At 47.0% G+C, this 27,447-nt stretch overlaps 1 protein-coding gene across 1 annotated transcript in view; it reads left to right on the forward strand.

The window, feature by feature from the left end:
- Positions 1-643: 643 nt before the first annotated feature.
- ATAD2B (ATPase family AAA domain containing 2B) overlaps positions 644-27,447 on the forward strand; it is a 130,459-nt gene continuing 103,655 nt past the window's right edge. Inside the window, exon 1 of the mRNA XM_038750873.1 lies at positions 644-853. Coding sequence (XP_038606801.1) covers positions 644-853 — 210 coding nt within the window. The remainder of the gene's footprint in view (positions 854-27,447) is intronic.

Consider the following 27,447-nt stretch of genomic DNA (forward strand, 5'->3'; position numbering starts at 1 on the left):
AATCGAGTGACTGAATAAATACTATTGAATGAATTAATACGATTGATGAATGAATGAATAAAGGTAACTGAGTGAATGAATGAATACGATTGAATGAATGAATAAAAAAAGACGATGAATGAATGAATAAATACGGTTGAATGAATAAGTAAATAATGAATGAATAAAGGCAACTGAGTGACTGAATAAATACTATTGAATGAATTAATACGATTAATGAATGAATGAATAAAGACAATCGAGTGAATGAATGAATATGAACGAACGACTACGACTGAACGAATGAATAAATAAAGACGATCGATGAATGAATAGATGGGCGCCCCGGGACCATAGAGAGAGCCGCCGGCCCAGAGCGTCCCCCGCCGCCGCCACCGAGACGGGCGCGGCGGCGGGCTGGAGCGGCCGGAGGGCGCCTCCAGCGCCCCTCGGCGGCGGCGGCCGGGAGCGTCCTGGTGGTCGTCCACGGGCTGCCGCGGGGAGAGAGAGAGGAGAGAGAGCGCCTGCGCGGTGAGGGCGGCACGGGGCGGCCGGGGGAGGGAGGGAGGGAGTGGGGGGGGGGGGGTGGTGTCGTCGCGCCTGCGCGCTGGGCGGTCGGAGCCCGGGGCCTGAGCGGGCCGCTGCGCCTCCGCCGCCCCGCGCCATGGTGAACACCCGGAAGGCCGCCCTGCGCCTCCTCGGGGACAAGGACAAGGCCAGCGCCTCCTCAGCCGCCTCCGCCGCCTCAGCCTCCGCCGCCTCAGCCTCCGCCTCAGCCCCCGCCGCCTCAGCCCCCGGGCCCGGCGGCCATTTCATCTCGTCCCGGACCCGCTCCTCCAAGAGCCGCGGAGGGCCCGGCCCGGAAGAAGCCCGGGTAAGAGCCCACCCGCCCGCCCGCCCAACGGTTCCCGCCGGTTCCCGCCGGTTCCCGCCGGTTCCCGCCGGTTCCAACCGGTCGGCCGTCAGTCAGTCAGTCAGTCCGTCGTTCTCCCCTTCCATCGGAGTCTCCATGTTTGCTCGTTTGTCCCCCACTCCCTTGGAGCCTGGCAGCCCGTTGTTGGTCAGGGACCGGCTCTGTCTCTGACTCACTTGGACTTCCCAAGCGCTTAGCGCAGTGCTCCGCACGCAGGAGGCGCTCAGTACGGTCGGAGCCATTCACTCATTCAGTCGGATTTAGGGAGCGCCCAGGGTGCGCTCAGCACAGTGCCCTGCGCACAGTATAAGCGCTCAATAAAGGCGATGGAGTGAATGAATGACTGTGTGCAGAGCACTGGCCTAAGCGCTTAGCGCCGACTGGGAGCCCAGTGTGCGCTTAGCACAGTGCTCTGCACACAGTATAAGCGCTCAGTAAAGACGATGGAGTGAGTGAGTGACTGTGCGGTGCACTGGCCTAAGCGCTTAGCGCCGACTGTGCGCCCAGTGTGCGCTTAGCACAGTGCTCTGCACACAATATAAGCGCTCAATAAAGGTGATGGAATGAATGAATGACTGTGCAGTGCACTGGCCTAAGCGCTTAGCGCCGACTGGGAGCCCAGTGTGCGCTTAGCACAGTGCTCTGCACACAGTATAAGCGCCCAGTAAAGACGATAGAGTGAGTGAGTGACTGTGCGGTGCACTGGCCTAAGCGCTTAGCGCCGACTGGGAGCCCAGTGTGCGCTTAGCACAGTGCTCTGCACACAGTATAAGCGCTCAAGAAAGGTGATGGAATGAGTGAGTGACTGTGCGGTGCACTGGCCTAAGCGCTTAGCGCCCACTGGGAGCCCAGTGTGCGCTTAGCACAGTGCTCTACACACAGTATAAGCGCCCAATAAAGACGATGGAGTGAGTGAGTGACTGTGCGGTGCACTGGCCTAAGCGCTTAGCGCCGACTGTGCGCCCAGTGTGCGCTTAGCACAGTGCTCTGCGCACAGTATAAGCGCCCAATAAAGGTGATGGAATGAATGAATGACTGTGCAGTGTACTGGCCTAAGCGCTTAGCGCCGACTGGGAGCCCATTGTGCGCTTATCACAGTGCTCTGCACACAGTATAAGCGCCCATTAAAGGTGATGGAATGAGTGAGTGACTGTGCGGTGCACTGGCCTAAGCGCTTAGCGCCGACTGGGAGCCCAGCGTGTGCTTAGCACAGTGCTCTACACACAGTATAAGCGCCCAATAAAGGCGATGGAGTGAATGAATGACTGTGTGCAGAGCACTGGCCTAAGCGCTTAGCGCCGACTGGGAGCCCAGTGTGCGCTTAGCACAGTGCTCTGCACACAGTATAAGCGCTCAATAAAGGTGATGGAATGAGTGAGTGACTGTGCGGTGCACTGGCCCAAGCGCTTAGCGCCGACTGGGAGCCCAGTGTGCGCTTAGCACAGTGCTGTGCACACAGTATAAGCGCCCAATAAAGGTGATGGAATGAGTGAGTGACTGTGCGGTGCACTGGCTTAAGCGCTTAGCGCCGACTGGGAGCCCAGTGTGCGCTTAGCACAGTGCTCTGCACACAATACAAGCGCTCAATAAAGGTGATGGAATGAGTGAGTGACTGTGCAGTGCACTGGCCCAAGCGCTTAGCGCCGACTGGGAGCCCAGTGTGCGCTTAGCACAGTGCTCTACACACAGTATAAGCGCCCAAGAAAGGTGATGGAATGAGTGAGTGACTGTGCGGTGCACTGGCCTAAGCGCTTAGCGCCGACTGGGAGCCCAGTGTGCGCTTAGCACAGTGCTCTGCACACAGTATAAGCGCTCAATAAAGGTGATGGAATGAGTGAGTGACTGTGCGGTGCACTGGCCTAAGCGCTTAGCGCCGACTGGGAGCCCAGTGTGCGCTTAACACAGTGCTCTGCACACAATATAAGCGCTCAATAAAGGTGATGGAATGAATGAATGACTGTGCGGTGCACTGGCCTAAGCGCTTAGCGCCCACTGGGAGCCCATTGTGCGCTTAGCACAGTGCTCTGCACACAATGTAAGCGCTCAATAAAGGTGATGGAATGAATGAATGACTGTGCAGTGTACTGGCCTAAGCGCTTAGCGCTGACTGGGAGCCCAGTGTGCGTGTATCACAGTGCTCTGCACACAGTATAAGCGCCCATTAAAGGTGATGGAATGAGTGAGTGACTGTGCGGTGCACTGGCCTAAGCGCTTAGCGCCGACTGGGAGCCCAGTGTGCGCTTAGCACAGTGCTCTACACACAGTATAAGCGCCCAATAAAGGTGATGGAATGAGTGAGTGACTGTGCGGTGCACTGGCCTAAGCGCTTAGCGCCGACTGGGAGCCCAGTGTGCGCTTAGCACAGTGCTCTGCACACAATACAAGCGCTCAATAAAGGTGATGGAATGAATGAATGACTGTGCGGTGCACTGGCCTAAGCGCTTAGCGCCCACTGGGAGCCCAGTGTGCGCTTATCACAGTGCTCTGCACACAGTATAAGCGCTCAATAAAGGTGATGGAATGAATGAATGACTGTGCAGTGTACTGGCCTAAGCGCTTAGCGCCGACTGGGAGCCCAGTGTGCGCTTATCACAGTGCTCTGCACACAGTATAAGCGCCCATTAAAGGTGATGGAATGAGTGAGTGACTGTGCGGTGCACTGGCCTAAGCACTTAGCGCCGACTGGGAGCCCAGTGTGCGCTTAGCACAGTGCTCTACACACAGTATAAGCGCCCAATAAAGGTGATGGAATGAGTGAGTGACTGTGCGGTGCACTGGCCTAAGCGCTTAGCGCCGACTGGGAGCCCAGTGTGCGCTTAGCACAGTGCTCTGCACACAATACAAGCGCTCAATAAAGGTGATGGAATGAATGAATGACTGTGCAGTGCACTGGCCCAAGCGCTTAGTGCCGACTGGGAGCCCAGTGTGCGCTTATCACAGTGCTCTGCACACAGTATAAGCGCTCAATAAAGGCGATGGAGTGAGTGAATGACTGTGTGCAGAGCACTGGCCTAAGCGCTTATTATCACAGTGCTCTGTACACAGTATAAGCGCCCAGTAAAGATGATGGAGTGATTGAATGACTGTGTGCAGAGCACTGGCCTAAGCGCTTAGCGCCGACTGGGAGCCTGGTGTTGGGTAGTGACCGTCTCTGTTTCCGATTTGTCCTCTCCCCAGTGCTTAGCACAGTGCTCCGCACGCAGCCGGCGCTCAATACATGCGATGGAATGAATTCATTCATTCCAGTCGGAGCTATTCATTCATTCAGTCGGACTTAGGGAGCGCCGACTGTGCTGACTGTGCGCCTAGTGTGCGCTTATCACAGTGCTCTGCACACAGTATAAGCGCCCAGTAAAGACGATGAATGAGTGACTTTGTGCAGAGCACTGGCCTAAGCGCTTAGCGCCGACTGGGAGCCTGTTGTTGGGCAGGGACCGGCTCTGTCTGGGGCCGACTTGGACTTCCCAAGCGCTTAGCACAGTGCTCCGCACACAGTCGGCGCTCAATAAATGTGATGGAATGAATTCATTCCAGTCAGAGCCATTCATTCATTCATTCAGTCGGATTTAGGGCGCGCCGACTGTGCGCCCAGTGTGCGCCTATCACAGTGCTCTGCACACAGTATAAGCGCTCAATAAAGACGATGGAATGAATGAATGACTGTGTGCAGAGCACTGGCCTTAGTGCTGACTGGGAGCCCGTTGTTGGGCAGCGACCGTCTCTGTTGCCGATTTGTCCTCTCCCCAGCGCTTAGCACAGTGCTCTGCACACAGTATAAGCGCTCAGTAAAGACGATGAAATGAATGAATGTCCGTGTGCGGATCACTGGCCTAAGCGCTCAGCGCCGACTGGGAGGCCGGTGTTGGGTAGCGACCGTCTCTGTTGCCGATTTGGACTTCCCAAGTGCTTCCCAAGTCCAGTATTCTGCCCAAAGGAAGCGCTCATTAAATAGGAATGAATGAATGAATTTATGGAGCACCGACTGTGTGCAGAGCACTGGGGTAAGCGCTTGACCGGTGACTGTTTATTCTGACGGTTGTGACAGCTGTCTCCTTGTTTTGTTGTCCGTCTCCCCCTTCTAGACTGTGAGCCCGGTGTTGGGGAGGGACCGTCTGTATCTGTTGCCGACTTGTCCCCTCCCCAGCGCTTAGCACAGTGCTCTGCACACGAAAGTGCTCAATAAAGATGATGGAATGAATGAATGACTGGGTGCAGAGCACTGGACTAAGTGCTTGGGCGCTGACTGTTTATTCTGATGCTGTTGACACCCGTCTCCATGTTTTGTTTTGTTTGTCCCCCCGCTTCTGGACTGTGAGCCCGTTGTTGGGTAGGGACCGTCTCTATCTGTTGCCGATTTGTCCTCTCCCCAGCGCTTAGTACAGCGTTCTGCACACAGTGCTCAATAAATACCATTGAATGAATGAGTGAATGACTGTGTGCAGAGCACTGGACTAAGTGCTTGAGTGCTGACTGTGTGTAAAGCACTGGACTAAGCACTTGGGAAGTACAGATTGACAACAGCGCTTAGAACAGTGCTTTGCACATAGTAAGCGCTTAACAAATGCCATCATTATTATTATTATATGGAAGCGGTCCCTACCCAACATCGGGTTCACAGTCTAGAAGGGGGAGACAGACAACAAAACAAAACAAGTAGACAGTTGTCAGTACCCAGCGCTTAGAACAGTGCTTTGCGCATCGTAAGCACTTAAGCCCATCATCCTCCTCCTCACCATCTTCGTGTTTATTAAGGGCTTACTCTGTGCTGAGCACTGCCCTCAACGCTGGGGACACGCACAAGCAAATCAGGCTCACATGGGCCGTCCCATTTTCCAGGGGAAAGGGAGGCCCTGGGAAATGACTCGCCCAAGGTCACCCAGCTGACAGGCGCCGGAGGTGGGATTAGAACCCACGACCGGCTGAACCCTAGGCTTGGCCTCTAGCCACCACGCGTATATTTGATATTTGATAACAATAATAGTGATGATAATGATGGTGGTATTCGTTAAAGCGCTTACTAGGTGCCAAGCGCTAGGGAGGACACAAGGTGATCAGGTTGCCCCATGTGGGGCTCACGGTCTTCATCGCCATTTGACAGATGAGGGAACTGAGGCCCAGAGAAGTCGTCCGTCCCCCCCTTCTAGACCGTGACCCCGTTGTTGGGGAGGGATCGTCTCTATCTGTTGCCAAACTGGACTTTCCAAGTGCTCAGTGACAGTGTTCTGCACACAGTGAACGCTCAGTAAATGCAATTGAATGAGTGAAATGGCAGAGGTGGGATTAGAACCCACGACCCCTGACTCCCAAGCCGGGCTGTTGTCGTCACTAAGACACGCTGAGTAGCCTAACCTGGCCCGGCCTGGAGGGCTTAAGGAGGTGAAACCAGAATCCCGGCTTAAAAAGGACAAGAAGAAAAGGTTTGGGAACAACCCCCTTTTCCCAAATAAAGCGGGCATCGCATCTTGCCCCTCTCTGTCGGCTGGTTCTAATCCCACCTCCGCCACTTCTCAGCTGTGTGACTTTGGACAAGTCCCTTAACTTCTCTGTGCCTCAGTTCCCTCATCTGTAAAATGGGGACTCAGACTGTAAGCCCCACGTGGGACAACCTGATGACCTTGTATCTATCCCAGTGCTTGGCACATAGTAAACATTTAACAAATACCATCATCATTATTATCATTATTATTATTATCACCATCCTCCCATCCCTCAAGTAACGCAAAGCTAAAGGGCGGATTCAGGGGAGAGCGTTTTCACACAGCTGGCAGATGGGCTGGTTCCTCCGGTACGGGGGGACGTGGCTCTGGAGTAGAAGGGATTTGAAGTTTCACAGCGTTATTTCTTGTGGTTTTAGAGAAAGGGAAGAGCCTTTTCTATAAGTGTAAAGCAACTTGGAGTGTGAACACGGGTTTGTAAAGAACAGAACGCGCTTGAGCTGGTTGTGGGCAGGGAATGTGTCCGATGTTATACAAGTACGGTACTTTGCAGACAGTAAGCGCTCAGTAAATACGATCAATAATAACTTTAATGGGAGTTGTAGAATGAGCAAGAACAACACAAGTGGAAGAGGCCTTTCATCCCTAAAGACGTTAATTTTGGGGGGGGGGGATAATATTTTGCATCTGGATGATATTTAAGCCTCGGATTCTTTCAGGTAGTGTTCATTATTAGTTAAGATTAGAAAACCACGGAGCGGTCGCGAAAGCAATTTTTAAAAAGGTAATTGAAAGTTTTCCCGGTAAGCAGCTTAGTTACGTTTAGAGTATCTGCCAAAGAGTGTACCTGATAACATTTCATCTCACTTTTTCTGAATTTTGAGGTTGCTGGATATAATCTTTACTCAGACTTGTACAAGAAGTGTATTTAAATGTAAGTTTTTGTAAGCGGTTCAGTGCATTGTTATACATCTCACCCTTTAGTTCCCTTTCATCAGATGTCAGATTCATCTTGTAGTTCTTTCATTCTTGAGCATCAGTTGTGTTCCTCTTTTGCATAAGGGGACATGCTTTTTACAGTAGATTATTGAGTCCATGCCTCCTTTCTAACACCAAAACAATCTAATCCTAAGCAAACTTAACAGTTGGTACAGGGTCGAAGGTATAAGGAGGCTGCTCTTACTCATTTCCAGAAGATTTAATGTTAGCGGTATTTCTCTGGGTACATCTTTTATTCAGATTGCTTGCCTTCAAATATTTAATGAGTCTCCGAAATCAGTGAAGGATGATAGTTTAAAAATATCCAAGGGGCATAAAGCAGGACGAACGATTTAGAAATCATTTCATTTTCTCAATCTAGATCAGATACCAGGAAAATCGTGATTAGCAGATGTCGTCAGGATAATCTGACAAAGCTACAAAATAGTCTTTTTTTTTTTAAATGGTATTTGGTAAGCCCTTACTATGTGCCCGGCGCTGGTCTAAGCGCTGGGGTAGGTGCAGGCTAATTGGGTTGGACCCACGTGGGGCATACGGTCTTCATCCCCATTTTACAGATGAAGTAACTGAGCCACAGAGCAGTGAAGTGACTTGCCCAAGGTCACACAGTAGACGTGGTGGGGCAGGGATTAGAACTCAGGTCCTTCCGACTCCCAGGCTGTATCCAGCAGGCCGTGCTGCTTCTCATATGCCTCCTCTTGGCCTAGTTAAAAACATCACTGGAGAAACAATTGAAATGAGGGTTATTTGGTAGGAGCCAGTTCTTCTAGAACCGGGTTGCACAATGGATCTCTTCATCTTTATAAACTTTCTAATCCTTAGGCAATTCCTTGTTTGGCAACTCAAATGGGACTGAAACCTGACTTCAAGTCCTCTGTCGTCTCGGTTCCCCTTCCCTGGTCTTTTTGCAGTATTTAAAGTATGCTGATTATTGTCGCGTACTATTTTCACTAACCAGGCTAGCAAAAATAAAAGTTCATCATTCATTCAGTCATATTTATTGAGCGCGTATGTTTGGTTCTGTTCTCTGTCTCCCCCTTTTAGACTGTGAGCCCAGTGTTGGGTAGGGACTGTCTCTATGTGTTGCCAATTTGTACTTCCCAAGCGCTTAGTACAGTGCTCTGCACATAGTAAGTGCTCAATAAATACGATTGATTGATTGATTGATTGCAGAGCACTGGACTGAGCGCTTGGGAAGTACAAGTCGGCAACATCTAGAGACGGTCCTTACCCAGCAACGGCCTCACAGTCTAGAAGGGGAAAACAGACAACAAAACAAAACAAGCAGACAGGTGTCAATACCATCAGAATAAATAGAATTGTTGCTATGTACACATCATTAATAAAATAGAGTAATAAATACGTACAAATATGCACAAGTGCTGTGGGGAGGGGAAGGAGGTAAGGCCGAGGGCAGGGGCGATGGGGAGGAGAATCAATCAATCAATCAATCGTATTTATTGAGCGCTTACTATGTGCAGAGCACTGTACTAAGCGCTTGGGAAGTACAAATTGGCATCACATAGAGACAGTCCCTACCCAACAGTGGGCTCACAGTCTAAAAGGGGGAGACAGAGAACAGAACCAAACATACCAACAAAATAAAATAGGATAGAAATGTACAAGTAAAATAAATAAATAAATAAATAGAGTAATAAATATGTACAACCATATATACATATATACAGGTGCTATGGGGAAGGGAAGGAGGTAAGATGGGGGGATGGAGAGGGGGACGAGGGGGAGAGGAAGGAAGGGGCTCAGTCTGGGAAGGCCTCCTGGAGGAGGTGAGCTCTCAGCAGGGCCTTGAAGGGAGGAAGAGAGCTAGCTTGGCAGATGGGCAGAGGGAGGGCATTCCAGGCCCGGGGGATGACGTGGGCCGGGGGTCGATGGCGGGACAGGTGAGAACGAGGCCTAACGGTGAGGAGATTAGTGGTGCCAGAGGAGCGGAGGGTGCGGGCTGGGCCGTAGAAGGAGAGAAGGGAGGTGAGTTAGGGGTGATGGACAGCCTTGAAGCCGAGAGTGAGGAGTTTTGCATCATTCGAAGGTTGACAGGCAACCACTGGAGATATTTGAGGAGGGGAGTGACATGCCCAGAGCGTTTCTGCACGGAGATAATCTGGGCAGCAGAGTGAAGTATAGACTGGAGCGGGGAGAGACAGGAGGATGGGACATCAGAGGGGAGGCTGATGCAGTAATCCAGTCGGGATAGGCTGAGAGATTGAGCCAGCAGGGTAGCGGTTTGGATGGAGAGGAGAGGGCGGATCTGGCGATGTTGTGGAGGTGAGACCGGCAGGTTTTGGTGACGGAGTGGATGTGTGGGGTGAACGAGAGAGCGGAGTCAAGGATGACACCTGTTGTCGGGTAGGGACCATCTCTATATGTTGCTGACTTGTACTTCCCAAGCGCTCAGTCCAGTGCTCTGCACTTGTAAGCACTTTGTAAATACAATTGATTGAATAAATGAAGCATTCTGGGTTCAACAACCATGGTGAGGATATATATATATATACACATATAAGATATATAATCTCTCTCTCTCTATATATACATATATACACACACACAGTATATGGTGAGGATATCTATATCTATATAAACACACTATATATGTAGTATATGTGTGTGTATATATATATATGTATATACATGCATACATATACACAGACACGTACTTCCACATACATATATGTACTTCTGTATATTCCAGAAATGTTTGTGCCACAGGTTTTCGGATCTTGTAATTTTTCAAAGAAAGTCCTGTCTTAATAAGAATTACAAGGGTGTGGGCTATAGTTTTGCTACTCTTTGCTGTACTGATACTTCCCTTTTCTCCCACCCGAAACCAATTTGTAGTGAAGCTTCTTTCTTTCAGATGCTATTGAAATTAGATTGAATGTTTCGGTTAGTATAGTGTTGACAGACGGCTCGCAATTTTCAAAGAATTGGAAAATACAATTCAGCTTCAATGTGGGTTTTCACTGTAGATTTTGGAGAGAAAACAGAGAAATTAAGAGGACATTCTAATAACTATGAACATGTTGGAACAGAGTGCACCATAATGTCAGAATGAACCGAGTCATTTTTGAGCACCTGCTGTGTTCAGGGTACTGCACTAGATGGTTATTCAGTCATTTATTGAGCGTTTACTGTGTGAAGAGGCATGTACTAAATGCCTAGGAGAGACCACTTTAACAATATAACAGAGTTGGTAGGCAGGTTCTCTGCCTATAACGAGCTTACAGTCTGGAAGGGGAGACAGACAAGAATATAAATCAGTTACAGATTTGTCCGTAAGTGCTGCGGGACTGAGGGAGGGGTGGATTAAGAGAGCAAATCAGAATGACGCAGAAGGGATTGGGAGAAGGGGAAAGGTGGGCTTAGTCAGGGAAGGCCTCTTGGAAGAGGTGTAAGGCTTTGCAGGTGGGGAGAGGAATTGTCTGCTGGATATGAAGAGGGAGGGTGGTCCAGGCCCGAGGCAGGATGTGGGTGAGAGGTTGGCAGGGAGATAAGGTAGGATTGAAGTACAGTGAGTAGGCTGGCATTAGAGGAGTGAAGGGTGTGGGCTGGGTTATAGCGGGAGAGCAGTGAGGTGAGGTAAAAGGTGGTTGGCAGAGTGCAGTAGAAATAGTAGACATGATCCCAGTCCCTTAGGAGCTTACGGTCTAGCTAGGGAGACAGTAAAATAAATTACACAGAGGATGTAATTCCTCTGGCCTGGAACTTTTTCCCTGTCTTAGTCTACTTAGTCTAAAGTCTTAGAATAGCATCTCCTGCAAGAGACCTTTCCCAATTAAACTATGTTTTCTCCTATCTTTCCCCCCAAACCTGTTCTGTGTTGCCTATATACTTGGTTCTGTTCCCTTTAAGCACCTGATAGTCACCCCATTCTCAGCCTCCCAGAACTTTTCTATGTATCCATGATTTATTGATATTAATTCCCCTCTGGACTGTGAGCTCCCTTGTGGAAAGGGAACATGTCTACCAATGCCATTGGTTTGTACAATGCTCTGCACACAGCACTTAAGAAATCCCATTGATTGGTTGATAAAATATCTACACAAATTCTCTGGTGGGTTGTAAGTTTGTAGGTGTGTAGGTGGCGTGTTTGTGCTGACATTGGAGTTGGGGGATAAAAGGTGTGGGGAATTAGAAGCTAACTGGAGAAGACTTCCCAGAGTTGTGATTTCAGAAGACCTTTGAAGCCGGGGAGAGTTGTGGTTTGTTTGAAGGACCAGTTGTTTGTATGTATGCAGCCTCATTTTTGAATAACTACATTAGGTGTTTTATCTTGGGCAACAGCAAGAGCAGTGTGGCTCAGTGGAAAGAGCCCGGGCTTTGGAGTCAGAGGTCATGGGTTCAAATTCCGGCTCTGTCAATTGTCAGCTGTGTGACTTTGGGCAAGTCACTTAACTTCTCTGGGCCTCAGTTACCATCTGTAAAATGGGGATTAAGACTGTGAACCTCCCAGTGGGACAACCTGATCACCTTGTAACCTCCCCAGTGCTTAGAACAGTGCTTTGCACATAGGAAGCGCTTAATAAATGCCATTATTATTATTATTACTATTATATACAGATTGGTTTATGCTTCAATAACATGCCACGAATGGTGAAATTCACCTGTGGGGGAATGTGAGGCTGGAAATACTAATCTGCAGGGATTGTGTCTGTTGAACACTTCCAAATTCTCAGTACAGTGCACTGCACACAGTAAGCTCTCAATAAATACAAATGACCAGCACAACCCTGACCACACTGTGCACGCTACCATTATACCTTATTGAGCCTGCCTCTGATTTTGCCTATCCCTCTTTCTTTTATGGTATTAGTTGAGTGCTTACTATGTGCCAGGCACTGTTTTGGGGTAGATAAAAAGTAATCAGGTTGGACCCAGTCCATGTCCCACACGGGGCTCACAGTTTTAATCCCCATTTTACAGATGAGGTAACTGAAGCCCAGGGAAGCGACTTGCCCAAGGTCACACAGCAGACAAGTGTCAGAGCTGGGATTAGAACCCAGGTCCTGACTGCCAGCCTGTGCTCTATCCACTAGGCCCCGATGCTGTCCCACTTCTCACGGTCTTTACGGAGCTTCTGCTGGTCCCTTTTGATTGCAGTGTGCCATGCTTTTTTTTTTTTCTGTGCCCATCGACTCCCAATTTTCAGCATCCTCCAACAGTCCATACATAGGGTTGGCTAACAGAATTATTGAAACCGATTGACGTGATGTATAGTTTTACACACCGTCGTTGGCTTCTCCTTCATGCTGCTCTGTTGGAACAGCATACCAACCTTGGAAACGTAGCCAGCGATACATTAGGAATTAATCGAGGGTCCTGGGAGCCCTCAATCAGTCAGGGCTAAAGGTAGGACTGTCCAGAGCCATCAGTTCACTTATCCTGTGGAACGGAGAGCTGTCCTTTGTACTTGATTTCCAGCAGGAAAACAGATGACAGGGAGGCTTGATATACTGTATTGAAGTTACTGGAGGTAGCATCCGGATTCATCATTTTCTAGCCCTAATATTTGAATTGCACGCTTGATTAGACCTGTAAAAATTAAGCATCACATTTCCCTGTAATTTTTCTTAAGGCCCGTAAGTGATTTTTCTAAAGACCCAGAAAAATAGAAATTGGTTCTTTAAGTATTGTAAAGCAAATGCTGTTTGTGGTGAATTGGACTATGATTCTTCAAACTCTAATTTTAAAATTCATCCCTCTCTCCAATTCAGGAGGTTTAAAATTTGGACCAAGAAGTCATGGGTAGAGGGCCCTTAATGTTAATGGGCTGTTAGGTGTTAAGTTACAAGTTAGGGATGTTAGCTGGTACATTCTTAACTCCGAGGATGCATTTCAAAGAAGACAAACACGTCGTACCACCCTCCCTAGCATCCTTTGTTGACAGAATATTGGGCCTGAGGAATGAGTATTCTAACCCAGGTTGACATTTACTTTCTTAGGCATGAAAGTAGAGACTTTTCAAAACTTTGATTATCCCACTTGCTGGAAACTGGAGCTCTTTTAATCTTTTTTCTCCCCCCCTTCTTTCTGCCTCTCTTGTGGGCAGGAATCGTGTCTACGAACTCTGTGGTATTGTACTCTACCAAATGCTTAGTACAGCGCTCCGCACACTGAATGGCGCTCAATGTAGTCCATTGATTGAATGTGTTTGGGCCGGGCGAGCAGTGGGTAAGTTGGCATCTCTTAAAGTGGGTTGCATTAGAGGCTGAGAAGTTCAGGTTGGTCTGTGCCTGCCTTCCTGAGGGTAGAAAAGGTGCAATCTCTGGTTATGCTTAAACCAGAGAGCAGAGCAATGAAGTTTTGCCCCTAATGTGTGTTGCGGGGCCTAGTGGATAGAGCAAGGGCCTGGGATTTAATAGGGCCTGGGCTCTAATCCCGGTTCCACCACATGTCTGCTGTGTGACCACGGGCAAGTCACTTCACTTCTCTGTGCCTCCGTTACCTCATCTGTAAAATGGGGATTAAGAATGTGGGACAGGGACTATGTCCAACCTGATTACCTTGTATCTACTCCAGTGCTTAGAACAGTGCCTGGCACATAGTAAGTGCTGAACAAATGCCACAATTATTATTATTATTATTGTAGTCTCCCAAGTGCTTAGTACAGTGCTCTGAACACAGTAACCGTTGCCATAAATGCGATTGATACATTGTTAGAGGAGTGTCTGAAAAATGTGGGTCTCTTCAGGTCAAGGTAGGTGGACATTTCCTCCTGCATAGGAATTATTGACTGAAGAGGCCAGATTTTCAGGGTCCAACCCAACCCAGCCTGAGCTCAGGAGACGGAACAAAATTTCACGTGTACCCTGACTGGATTCCGACTATTTTAAAGATCTGCTGACATGCCGGGGCCAGCTCCTAAAGGAGGAATGTCTCTTTTAAGTGGATAAGTGGTCTCTGGCTGGGCTTTGCTGTTTACTAAGACAGCAGTCAGACAGTAAATTTACACTTAAGTAGTTACTATCATTTTGGTTCAGTTGGTCACGTAATGCCAAAACAAAAGGGAATGCTTAATTATGCATTTAGTCAGTCCTGCTGCAAGACCCTGGATAAAAGAGCACTGAGTTCCATTCATTCATTCAATCGTATTTATTGAGCGCTTACTGTGTGCAGAGCACTGTACTAAGTGCTTGGGAAGTACAAGTTGGCAACACATAGAGATGGTCCCTACCCAACAGCGGGCTCACAATCTAGAAACAAATATGTGTAATGCTTTTTACAACTTCCCTCTAAAACCAGAAATTATTGTGAATGAAAAAAAGAAAGTGTGGGGGCAGGGGGAGGATTGCTCTTTGGAAGATGAAGTATGGAGAAACAGCTTGGTTGTTCTTTGCCTTGCCTTCTTCCAAGTTCAAAGATCTTTAAACTGTGTTTTAAACTCTCAAATCTCTCTTCCAGAGCAATGGGCCAAATGTGCATAAGTTGTAGCCTGCCCTTTGTTACTGAGTGGCGATTTCTTTTCCATTTGTTCTTTTATCTCCAAGTCTTAATTTTCTACAGTTATAGTGTCTGAATGCATTCCCAGATAACGCCCCAATTTTATTTTAGATAACCGTAATTTTAAATTATGTCTCCACCAAATAACAAAATGGACACATTTGAGCTTCCTCTTTAATACTTTCTATTTTTCGCCTGGGGGTGGTTCATAGGTTAGTAGACTGTGAGCCCAAAGAGGGACAAGGTCCATGGCTAATTTTCACTTGTGTACTCTTTTGCAACACTTAGCACCAAGCTATGAGCACGGCACAGAATAAACTACTCTACTACCACTGTTATAGTAAGTACAGCATGAACAATGAATTGGCCCAAAATGCAGGCATCAGAAGAAGAAATAAATTAGGGTTTGGTTGATGTTAAATGTATATTTTAAGGAGTTCAGAGTTTTTTTCTACCTTGTATTGGTTACTAAAACATGGGAAAAGCCAGTGGTCTGTAACTGTCTTTCTTTTGGTGTAAATATTGGAAATGCTACGCTTTAATTTAAGTGGATCTTCTGTACAGCCCCAGGGGCAAAGGTGGAGTACTGTTTAACCTGAAAAAATTTCTGTAGGAGCAATGTGATCTACCAAGAAACATGAACAATAAAGGAATCCAGTAAAAATGATGCACTCAATCATATTTATTGAGCGCTTACTGTGTGCAGAGCACTGTAATTCCATATAAACCTTTCTTTTGAGGGAACTTCCTATGGAGGAAATAAAAATAATTGTGGTATTTAAGTGCTTACTGTGTGCCAAGCACCGTACTAAGGCCGGGGTAGATTCGAGATAGGTCGCACATGAGGCTCTCAAGCTAGGTAGGAGGGAGAACAGGTATTGAATCCCCATTTTGCAGATGAGGGAACTGAGGCACAGAGAAGTTAGGTGACTTGCCCAAGGTCACACAGCAGGGAAGTGGCGGAGCCAGGATGAGAACCCAAGTCCTCCAGACCCGTGCCCTTTCCATTAGGGCACATCTCTTCTGTTGCGCGATGTTGAGTGATTCAAGCGCTTAGTACAGTGCTCTGCACACAGTAAGCGCTCAATAAATACAATTGATTGATTGATCATATTGATAATTTATTTAGCCGTGACTGTGACTCTTTGGAGGTTCAGGATTTAGATTTATAAAGCCTTTTTAGGAGCCATTCTGTATTGGCAGGTACCCCCTTGTTTTCTTGCCTGTAGGTGAGGATTTGGCTCATTTTGTTTGCATGCAGTCATTGTGGCGGTTCTGTAGGGCTGGTCACCAGCTCTAAATAATTAGCATTTAGGAGGCCACTCTCAGAAGGGCATCTAGCTGGTATAGTGAGGGATGTACGAGCAGGGAGGAAACACTATTGTTATGCGGGGCTAAAAGTGAAATCCTGGTTGCTCTAAACTGACATAATAATAATAATAATGATGATGATGATGATGTTTGCTAAGCACTTACTAAATGTCAAGCACTGTTCTAAGCTGGGGTAGATACAAACTAATCAGGTTGGCCACAGTCCCTATCCCACAAGGGGTTCACAGTCTTAATCCCCAGTTTAGAGATGAGGTAAGTGAGGCCCAAAGTAAAGTGACTTGCCTAAGGTCACGAAATAGACTGGTGGCGGGCCGGATTAGGACCCAGGTCTTTCAGACTCTCAGGCCCGTGCCCTATCCACTAGGTGAATCTTCATCTCAAAGGAAGACACAAGAAAAGCTTCAGAAAAGCATGACAATGTAAATAAAGACTTGGGAATGGTAGCGGATTTAGGAACTCAGATTACTAAATGTGAGGATGGGCCAGTGGGGTTTTCCTGGTGAATCCTTCCTGTCTGGTAATAAAAGTCCACCCAGTTTTTCCGTAATGTGTTTTTACTTGTTGTTTTGATCGAACCCTATTAGACAATTAGGGAATGTTCTTTAGACAAAGTGGGGTTGCGGTGTCAGAAGAAATGGGCGTTGACAGTGTTGGTTAAGGCATGTTTTGGGTAGTGTGAGTTTTCTTTAGCATGGAGTTTGTTAGGAACATAACCCCTTGTTATAGGAGAACTGCATGCACATGGTAAGAGTGACTTCTCATTCAATATCTTTAAAGATAGTCTGGGCCCCTTCCTTCCTGTCCCCCTCGTCCCCCTCTCCACCCCCCCCCCATCTTACCTCCTTCCCTTCCCCACAACACCTGTGTATATGTATATATGTTTGTACATATTTATTACTCTACGTATTTATTTATTTTACTTGTACATATCTATTCTATTTATTTTATTTTGTTAGTATGTTTGGTTTTGCTCTCGGTCTCCCCCTTTTAGACTGTGAACCCACTGTTGGGTAGGGACTGTCTCTATATGTTGCCAATTTGTACTTCCCAAGCGCTTAGTACAGTGCTCTGCACTTAGTAAGTGTTCAGTAAATACGATTGATGATGATGATGAGGAGGAGGAGGAGGAAGTTTCCTGACTGTCGGCGACTCATTGCTTCAGGATGTTAACGAATCAGACAATTTAGTAAATTTAAGATTTTCAGAATACTGTTATACCTCATCTAGCGGTCTTAATTGGTTCCATGAAAATTTTGGGAGGCTAAAATAAGAATAGTTTCCCATAGGAAATAATGTAGAGTGGAATAATGCATTCCCAAGATCCAGAACATTGACCAAACACTATAAATATGGTAGTGATGAGAGCCCTAGAGATGGCATCTTCCAGAAATTGAAATTCAAATCAGCCAAAATATTTCTAAGGAAGGGGAAGGGAATTGCTTAAGTCAAGGTAAAGTTTGCAGATGTTATCTCTGGGGGGATAGTAATTCCATCTTTAGCCGTATTAGGAAGGAGCCTAAAAGGAAAGCATAGACGAGGGGTTTGTTCTAGAATTATGTGCCGCACATTCCCCCCCCCCCCCCCCCCCCCCCGCATTAAACATATGATAATTTATTGGAGGGAGATGCCTCCCTAGTTCTACATGGTGGAGATGAGGAGGAGAAAGGAAGAGGGAAACGTGCTACCTCTATTTCACCTTGTACATATATGAAAGTAGTTCATGGATGTAGTGCATAGGGCTGTTTAGGAGTGTGTGTCTTGGGACAGTGTGGCCACTTTCTCCTGAAAGAACTCTCAGTATGGGAAGGAGCTTGGACAGGTTCCCCCCGAGTTGTCTATTTTAATGAAAGTTCACTCTGGTTGGAGAACCAGGGAGGGTTCGGTTCTGTTCATTCATTCATTCATTTGTATTTATTGAGCACTTACTCAATAAAAAGTGTGCAGAGCACTGTACTAAGCACTTGGGAAGTACAAGTCGGCAACATATAGAGATGGTCCCAACCCAACAACGGGCTCTTCAGGGATGGGGTGGGCATGCCAGATTCTTAGGTCTCTGGGAGCCATGGAACCTCTGTTGAGGGGTGGGCTTCCTTATAATAATAATAACAATAATAGCAGCATTTATTAAGCACTTACTATGTGCAAAGCACTATTCTCAGCGTTGGGCAGCAAGTATACCATCAGCTGCCATCAGTGAATAGCATGTACTCAGTGCCTGTTGAAGAGCATTGGACTGTGTGCTTAGGAGAGTACAAGAGTTGAAGGACATCACAATCCCTGCCCTCACGGAATGTACCATCTAGGCAACTAAACGTACCGACAAGGGGAGTAATAGAGTATATGAGATACGTAAACAATCGCTGTTGGATTTGTGAGAATATAAGTCCTTTGAGTTACCTGGAAGGGCTAAAGTAGCATTTGAGGGATATAAAGATGAGAGATGAAAGATTGAAAGGCTCTTGGAAGAGATATGGTCTCAGGCTTTGACAATGGGAACAGCTCTGGGCTGTTGGATGTGAAAAGTGCTTGATGACTAGGTTGTGGCAGAAGAGGCTAGAATGAGGCATGGTAAATATGTTAGCTTGAGACGAACATAGATTGGGATCTGGGGTGTAGGAGGAGGAGAGAGTGGTGGTTAAGAAGGAGGGAAAGAGGTCCTGGTGTAATGCCAGCGGAACAGGGGAATCTTGGTTTGACTTATCTCTCTGTTAGCCAATTAGTGGTCTCAAGCACTTACTATGTGCAGAGCACCCTACTAAGAGCTTTAGGGTACAGTAGAGTTGGTAGACACCATAGGAGCTTGCAGATGTACTCTCCTCTCTGAACGTTGGCTGAACAATCCTTATAGCGTCCATAGGCAATTTCCCAGGGTTGGTAGATACTGAGTACTGTGTGTATAGTGGGTTGATCGCACCTACTTGTGTAGTTCTTTCCCAAGCACTTAGTACAGCACACACAGTAAGCATTCAACTAAACACCACTGATTGATTGATTAGCCACTGATCAAGACCCATTTAGCCCTTGGAATACCCAAGTAATGGGATTTGAGAGTCCAGCACATGAGCACTGAGAGGAGGGGTGTGGATATTTTAAACCGGATTGGAAAGTGGGACCAGTACTATGTGGTTTTGTCCCCGTCCCTGTGAGAAATTGATGAACCACACAGCCCAGTAATTCTGCCTTGGAATTATCAACCTTTAATTAGCTACAAGGAAGTTACGGGAAGCCGAGGTTAGAGCTTGTCGTGGATACAATTTCATGGAATCCTAGAAACTGAAATGGATCCCGTGCAAGATAGGGTTCAGTTTGTAGATTTTGTTCACAGGATGAGTGCTTTGGCCTTTGGAGTCTGGTTGGAATCAATCAATCAGTCAATTGTATTTATTGAGCGCTTACTGTGTGCAGAGCACTGTACTAAGCGCTTGGGAAGTACAAGTTGGCAACATATACAGTCCCTACCCAACAGTGGGCTCACAGTCTAGAAGGAGGAGACAGAGAACAAAACCATATATACTAACAAAATAAAATAAATAGAATAGATATGTACAAGTAAGATAAATAAATAGAGTAGTAAATATGTACAAACATATATACATATATACAGGTAGTTGGAAATTCTCAGCTCGATGTTCCGTGGCTTGCCTTATGCACGGTGAAGAAGCGTAGCATACATACCATAGTATCTTATTCTTCAGTTGAGGCGCTTTGGAATAGGTGAATATCTTCCTGAAGTAGTGCCGCAAATGAAAGGGGTGTCAGACTTGGTGTCGATCACTGAGCTTGGTCTTTTTTTTACCCCCTGGGTGGGGCAGAAGAAGTTGAGAGAAAGACACATGTTGTGGGAATCTGCAGCTAGCTTTGTTGGCCTCATCATGCTAAACCCGGATATAAGTATTGTTCTTCAGAAAGCTGAAGTCAGACCACAAGATGCTGCAAGAGTGTGACAGAGCACTACGGAATAATTTAGCAATGCTCATGTGGAGCTGCCCCCCCTGAGCCTTTTGAGAGAGAAGAGGAGGATTGGAAAGAGGTAGATGTTCCAAAGAACGGAATTCAGTTCTACAGAGCTTTTCCTTTTGAGAATTCAAATATTCATTTTACACCTTATGTGTTGAAGTGTTAGCTACGCCTGGTGAAATTGTAAACATGTGTGCCAGTATGGTTGAACAGATTGGGTAGCCCTTGCTGTTTGGTTATATTTCAATCAATGATACACGTAACCGCGTGCAGGGTACAAAACATTGTACCAAGAGCTGGGAGGAGTACAAGGACATTGATTTAGAAGTTTTCCCCCGCTGCAGTAGCTAAATGGAAAGAGGAAAAAACACACAAGGGTGAAAGTGGTGAATGAAAAGCAACAACAGTAAAAGTAACCATTTGTTACTACTGGTGGATATGTAGTTTCTAAGTCTTCAGCTTCTCCCTGCCCTCTGCTCCCGTGAAGAGCATTTGCTATCTACCGTGCCAGGCCGCTTTTAATTCCGCCTCTTAGTATGGTGATCTACCTGACGCTTCTTTTCTGAGCCAGCCCCATTCTGTATAGCCTGCCCGCTCGCTTCGGGTATCCCGGCCGACCACAGAGCAGCGACATCGTCGCAAGTTTCACTTCATCGGCCCTCAAACATTTCCTTCACCTCGCCCGTATCGGTGATGCTTCCACAGCGGCCCCTTGGATACCAGTAAATCAATAGTATTTATCGAATGCGTAGTGTGTGTGGGCAGAGCACCGCAGTAAGTAATTTGGAAGAGGCAATTTAAGGTAAAAGACCCAACCTGAGTCCTCGGGGTGAGACAGATAGAAAAGTTTATTAAAGTAAGGAGAAAATAGACAAGTAGATTGAGCCCGGGGCCTGAGAGTCAGAAAGTCATGGGTTCTAATCCTGGCTCTGCCACTTGTCTGTGGCAAGTCACTGCACTTTTCTGGGCCTCAGTTCCCTCATCTGGAAAATGGGGATTGAGACTGCGAGCCCCACGTGGGACAGGGACTGTGTCCAAGCTGATTTGCTTGTACCCACCCCAGCGCTTGGTTCAGTGCCTGGGATACAGTGAGCGTTTAGCAAATGCCATATTTATTGTTATTATTATTATTACTCTCCCAAGGACTTAGTACAGTGCTCTGTACTATCACAGTAAGCGCTCAATAGATACCACTGGGGCTTCAAGGCTGTCCATCACCTCGCCCCCTCCTACCTCACCTCCCTTCTCTCCTTCTACTGCCCAGCCCGCACCCTCCGCTCCTCCACCACTAATCTCCTCACTGTACCTCGCTCTCGCCTGTCCCGCCATCGACCCCCGGCCCACATCATCCCCCGGGCCTGGAATGCCCTCCCTCTGCCCATCCGCCAAGCTAGCTCTCTTCCTCCCTTCAAGGCCCTGCTGAGAGCTCACCTCCTCCAGGAGGCCTTCCCAGACTGAGCCCCTTCTTTCCTCTCCCCTCGTCCCCCTCTCCATCCCCCCGTCTTACCTCCTTCCCTTCCCCACAGCACCTGTATATATGTATATATGGTTGTACATATTTATTACTCTATTTATTTATTTATTTATTTATTTTACTTGTACATTTCTATCCTACTTATTTTATTTTGTTGGTATGTTTGGTTCTGTTCTCTGTCTCCCCCTTTTAGACTGTGAGCCCACTGTTGGGTAGGGACTGTCTCTATGTGATGCCAATTTGTACTTCCCAAGCGCTTAGTACAGTGCTCTGCACATAGTAAGCGCTCAATAAATACGATTGATTGATTGATTGATTGATTTAATATTGGGGTATGGAAATGATAGGCACATAAGTGCTAAGAATCACTCTGCTGAAGTGGTATCTGGGAGGCTATAACCTGTTGAGTCATTTAATCAGTGCTATTTGGTGAGTGCTTACTGGGAGCACTCTACTCTCATTGATTCATAGTGAACTTGATACCGTCAGCCTCGTGCTGACAGCGTGTAGCCCGTCGGTTCCGATATCTCCTTGTTCATGATCCTCTCTTGCCGTGTGATGTTTTAAGTGTCACTCTTATGTAACGCGGGTGACAGAGCGCAAGGAGTCAGTTGTGGCCTCTGGGGCAAGCTCAGCTCTCACCATCGAATGGTTTGTATTCCCATCACGGTTTGTATTTCCCTAAAGCTCTACAGTTAGGGCGGAATCACAGTCACCCACTCCACGAGGACAGTGGTGCGCCCAGCCTTCCGACATCCGTCCCCAGACGTACCCATCCCAGGTCTCTGACAGAATCTCCGAGTTTCCAGTCAGGGCAGAAAAGACCTAAAATGACTTACTGGCCTGTTTGCTCTTTGAAGCTTGGCTCCTCCACATCCCTACGGGCCCTTTTTGTCCCCTCACTCAAAAATAAAAACTTGGCACCTGTGGTCTGCAGCTCGATATCACCGTGGCTCCATAGTGTCTGTCTCTCAAAGGCCGTGCTTGGTTTTTGTCGATTCAGTTGTTTATCCAATGGTACAAAGAAGGATTTAAAAGCAAAAATTAAGTGCTGCTTACATAGTCAATTTCACTCATTCTCATAAACACACTATCATGTGCCAAACACTAGATTGCGTAGTAATAGTATTTATTTAGTGCTCATTACGTGCAAAGCACTATACTGAGAGCTGGGAAGGAAGTACATAGATGAGCTAGGGACACTTTCCCCGACCCCAAGGGGCTCAAATCTAAGAATGAGAGGGGGTGCTGACGGCAGACGAATAAGTAAAGCCGAACAAAAATCCAGAAGACAAAGAGGACGATAAACATGAAAGGAGCAGCAGGATTTCAGGCTGGGCATAGCTCAGACCAACAGTCAGAGAAGTCACAGCTGCGACCACGTCCTCAAAGTTGGGAAGGAATGCTGCAGATGGTTGAGCCCTTCCCCGGGCCGGAGCTGGGAGCCATGGGAACACCGGTGTCCTGGGGGAAGGGCAGCATCCTTCAGCCAGGGATCGGGGGAGAGAAGGAAGGGAGAGCGGCGGACGGCTTTTGGGGCAGCAGATGGTCGAGTGTGGGGGGGACGTTATAATGAAGATTTACAAACATGAACCCGTGCTCCCGGAGCTCACGATTTACAATTAGCGGAGACGACACGTAGGAAAAAAACCAAAACAAAACGTACTCCTCCCCCCAAAGTAATGAATCACACAAACCATGAATGAGACACTTCAAAAAACAGCACAGTGAAGTCTTTCTGGGAAAAAAAGCTGTCTCCTCGGGACCCTGAGGTATCAGCAGGGCGGCTAGTTGCCTTTAACTGCCTAAGGCCAAGTTTCTTCTGGTGGTAGTGAGAGGAGAGCGAGGGCTGCAGTGACAACTTTCAGTTTGGTAGCGCTGATATTACGTGTAGTCATTTCGGAGGGCAGCCTGGTCGTAGTCTTGGCCTTCTTAAATCAGGTTGAAAAGCTGTTATGGTGGTGATTACAAGAGCACTGAATTAAACATTTGGGAGGGTGCAAGAGAGTAAGGAGACACAATCCTAGCCTTTAAGAAGTCTACGATCTGGTGGGAGAGCCAGACACAAAATAATGAGATAGGGAAAAAAATAGGTGGGTAGACAAATAAGTACTTAAATAGTGTGCAGTTCTATTAGTGTAGAGCTGCTGTTGGTGGTCGTGAATGCTACTTAAGTATACTTGTCCTTCTGAAGTACAAGTAGAAACAGCATGGCCTAGTGGAAAGAACACGGGCCTGGGAATCAGAGGACCTGGGTTCTAACCCTGGCTCTGCTGCCTGTCTGCTGTGTGACCTTGGGCAAGTCACTGCATGCCTCTGTGCCTCAGTTACCTCATCTGCAAAATGGGGATAGAGACTGTGAGCCCTACTGGGACAAGGACTGTATTCAACCCAATTTGCTTGCATCCGCCTCAGCGCTTAGTACAGAGCCTGGCTTATAGCAGGCACTTATCAAATACCATAATAATAATTATTATTATCATATATCTAGTCCAGTGCATTGTCCGGCATATAGAATGTGCTTAATAAGTACCACACTTATTATTAATTATTAAGTTTGGAAGTAGTGCATGTATGTTGAGGTGGTAGTTGGGGCGTTGTTATCTGAGGAGAAGGAAAATTGATTGGGAAACGCTTCCTGGAGGAGGTGGAATATCTGAAAGGCTTTGAAAATGGGGCAGGGAGCTCCAGGCGGGAGGAAGGGTATGAGAAAGATGGTGGAGATGGGAGAGTTAAGAATGAGGGAAATTGAGAAGGTGAGTTTGAGAGGAATGAAGGGGGTGAGCTGGAGTGGGGTGAGAGAAGACATCGGATAAGTAAGAGGGAGAAAGAAGATGGAGAGAGTGCCTTAAAGCAGGGGTTGTTTCTTGATGCAGAGAGGAATGGGTAGCCCCAGTAAGTTTTAAAGCAGCGTGGCTCAGTGGAAAGAGCACGGGCTTTGGAGTCAGAGGTCATGGGTTCAAATCCCGACTCCGCCGCTTGTCAGCTGTGTGACTTTGGGCAAGTCGCTTAACTTCTCTGTGCCTCAGTTACCTCATCTGTAAAATGGGAATTGACTGTGAGCCCCACATGGGACAACCTGATCACCTTGTATCCTCCCCAGTGCTTAGAACAGTGCTTTGCTCATAGTAAGCGCTTAACAAATGCCATCATCATCATCATTATTATTTTAAAGGAGGGAAGAGATGTGTGCACAGCAGCATTTTAAAAGCGATCCGGGCCCCAGGTTGAAGTGAGGACTGGAGAGGGGTGAGGCTGGAGGCGGGGAGGTCAGTGAGGAGGCTGATGCCGTAGTCCAACGGGACTAGGACAAGTTCCTTCTCCAAGGTGGTAGCTAGCTTGATAGGGAGGAAGAGTGGATTCAGGAAATGCTCTGGAGGAAAAACCAACAGGATGGAGTGGCAGACTAAATGTGAGAGTTGAAAGAGAGGATTGTGATTCGTTAGAATCGGTTAAATAATGTTAGACTCCACTGTTTCTCCTCTCCTTAGTCTGTTTTAATGTCTGTCCCTCTGTGTAGACCATAAGCACCTTGTGGGCAGAGACTGTATCTGTCAACTCCATTGTATTGTACTTTCCCAGGTGTTCAGTTTAGTGTTTTACACACAGTAAGCACTCAGTAAATACCTTTGCTTGAAGCTCCTGCTGGAGTGAATAAGGGGACAGTATTACATGTCCTGTCTGACTGACAAGAGAAAGACGTAATTTAGCTGTCTTCATCTTAGTATTAAACAGCTTTAAAAAAAAATAGGCAAGTATAACCATGATTTGGGGAGAGCTTTTTGGCACTCGATGCTTCAGTGGGAATGTGACTGGCAGGGTCAAGAAGGGGAGTGGGTTTGCGCAAACCCACTCCTCCTACAATCAACTCCTGAACAGGTTCTTGGTCCTGAACCCTCAGGACCAGGACTCATCCAACCTTGTATCCTCCTAGCGCTTAGAACAGTGCTTTGAACATAGTAAGCGCTGAGCAAATACCATCATTATTATTATTACTATTATCCAACGTTCCTGGTGAATCCTGTTCTCCTTCCTATAGAGACTGTAAACCCCATGAAGGTTAAGAACTGTGTCTGATGTGGTTATCTTTTATCTACCCCAGTGCTTGGCATATATTAGGTGTTCAACAAACGCCATTATTAGTGTTGTTACAAATGGGAGATTCCCCCATCCACAAATTCTGGGCAATTCCTTGGGACTTCCCTAAACTATACTGACCATTGCTTAAATTTAGCAGCCAACCAGGCTTGTTACTTGTTGGGAAAGGGTTGGCAGAGGGAAAATCTCCTTCCTCAATGAGCAGAGGTGGACCAGGAGGCTGGAATAGCTTTTTCTTGTAAGTCAGGGCATAATGGACAGTGTCTAGTCAGTACTCTAAAGACAGTGGACTGAATTAATGATCGGAGAATCTTGCTTTTTCTAGGAGTTCCACAGCCTACTTTCCATAGCAGTTAATATCAGAGAAACGACGATAGTTGTAAGATGTAAGTGGTTGGTTGTTTAAGGAACCAACTTGATTATAAGTGTTTCTCAGCCCGCTTCTTCTGTGCTTATTCGTCTGTTCTTTAAGGTGTAATTTCAATGAGTTTATCACTGTACTGGATTTTTGAGGAAAAACAAAATCAGCGGTAGGCTTTTGGAAGCTTGGACAGCAGTGGAACGAAAAATCTTTAGGCTAAAAAAACCTTTTAGTCGCTGTCTTAATGCTGGGCTGAGTTCTTTGGCTCCCTTGACTCCACTCAAACCTGGGTTAGCTGGCAAAAAGAATGTGGAAGTATACAGTGTGAGGACAGAATAACAGTCAATCTTTCATTTTTCTGCAGCTTTGTTTGTTTTAAGTCTTATTTTATTTACTTTCCATAAACCATTTGTTACAACAAACATAAAATTATATGCTTGGTTTAGTTGGCTTGGGGCTGAGGCCCTAATAAATTCGAGTTAATGCCCCTTAGAGATGTTCCCATAACTGGTTATGGGAATGATAAAAACATGGTGAGATCATTTTCACCCTTTGTCCCTTTGGAGATGTTGAAACGGGAGCGGAGAAATGCTTTCCCCGTTCTCAGAAGCCGTAAGTTTCCTCTGTCCAGATCCCTTTTTATCCCTACTTCGCAGCAAACCTCTGGTCCCCGTGCAGTTTGTGGGATATAGACTCCTTTCCCTATCCTCCACATCATCATTCTAATAATTGTGGTTTTAAGTGCGTACTCTGCACCAGGAGAATGAAGCATTAGAGAAGTGAAGTGATGGGCTAGAGTCACACAGCAGCAGGCCAGTGGCAGAGCTCCTCCGACTCCTAGCCCTGTGCTATTTCTGCGGGCCATGTAGCTTCACCGCATTAGGAGGCAGCATGATGTTGTGCAGAAGCAGTGTGGCTTGATGGATTGAGCACAATTATGGGAGTCTGAAGGACTTGGGCACGTCATTTCTGTGCCGCAGTTACCTCATCTGTAAAATGGGGAGGAAAACTGTGAGCCCCATGTGGGTCAGGGACTGTGTCCAACCTCATCAGGTTGTACCTACCCCAGTGCTTAGGGTAATGCCTGGCACAAAGTAAGCGCTAAACAAATGCCATAAAAAAAAGGTAGTCTATTTTACACTTGTAAATATGCCGAGTCAAACTACTTATCATTTGCTCCTCTTCCAGTCTTCTTGAGATTTTGGTGACGTTTTTTCTGGAACCGCAGTCAGGTGGACCCTGGGGCAATCCCCGCTTCTGCCCCCGCAGTTGCCTTTGCTGGGGCGAAACCCTGCCCTGCAGCAGTGGATTTTTCCAGCTGTCGAAATGGAGGGTCCCGTCAGCCCCGCTGGGAGCCGTGAAAATCCTGGAAATTGCTCTTTCTTCAGCCATGCATCTGCACACTGACATGGATTTATTACACTGCCCCATTATTTCTTTA

Source organism: Tachyglossus aculeatus, chromosome 9 (genome assembly GCF_015852505.1).
Source record: "Tachyglossus aculeatus isolate mTacAcu1 chromosome 9, mTacAcu1.pri, whole genome shotgun sequence".
NCBI lineage: Eukaryota > Metazoa > Chordata > Mammalia > Monotremata > Tachyglossidae > Tachyglossus > Tachyglossus aculeatus.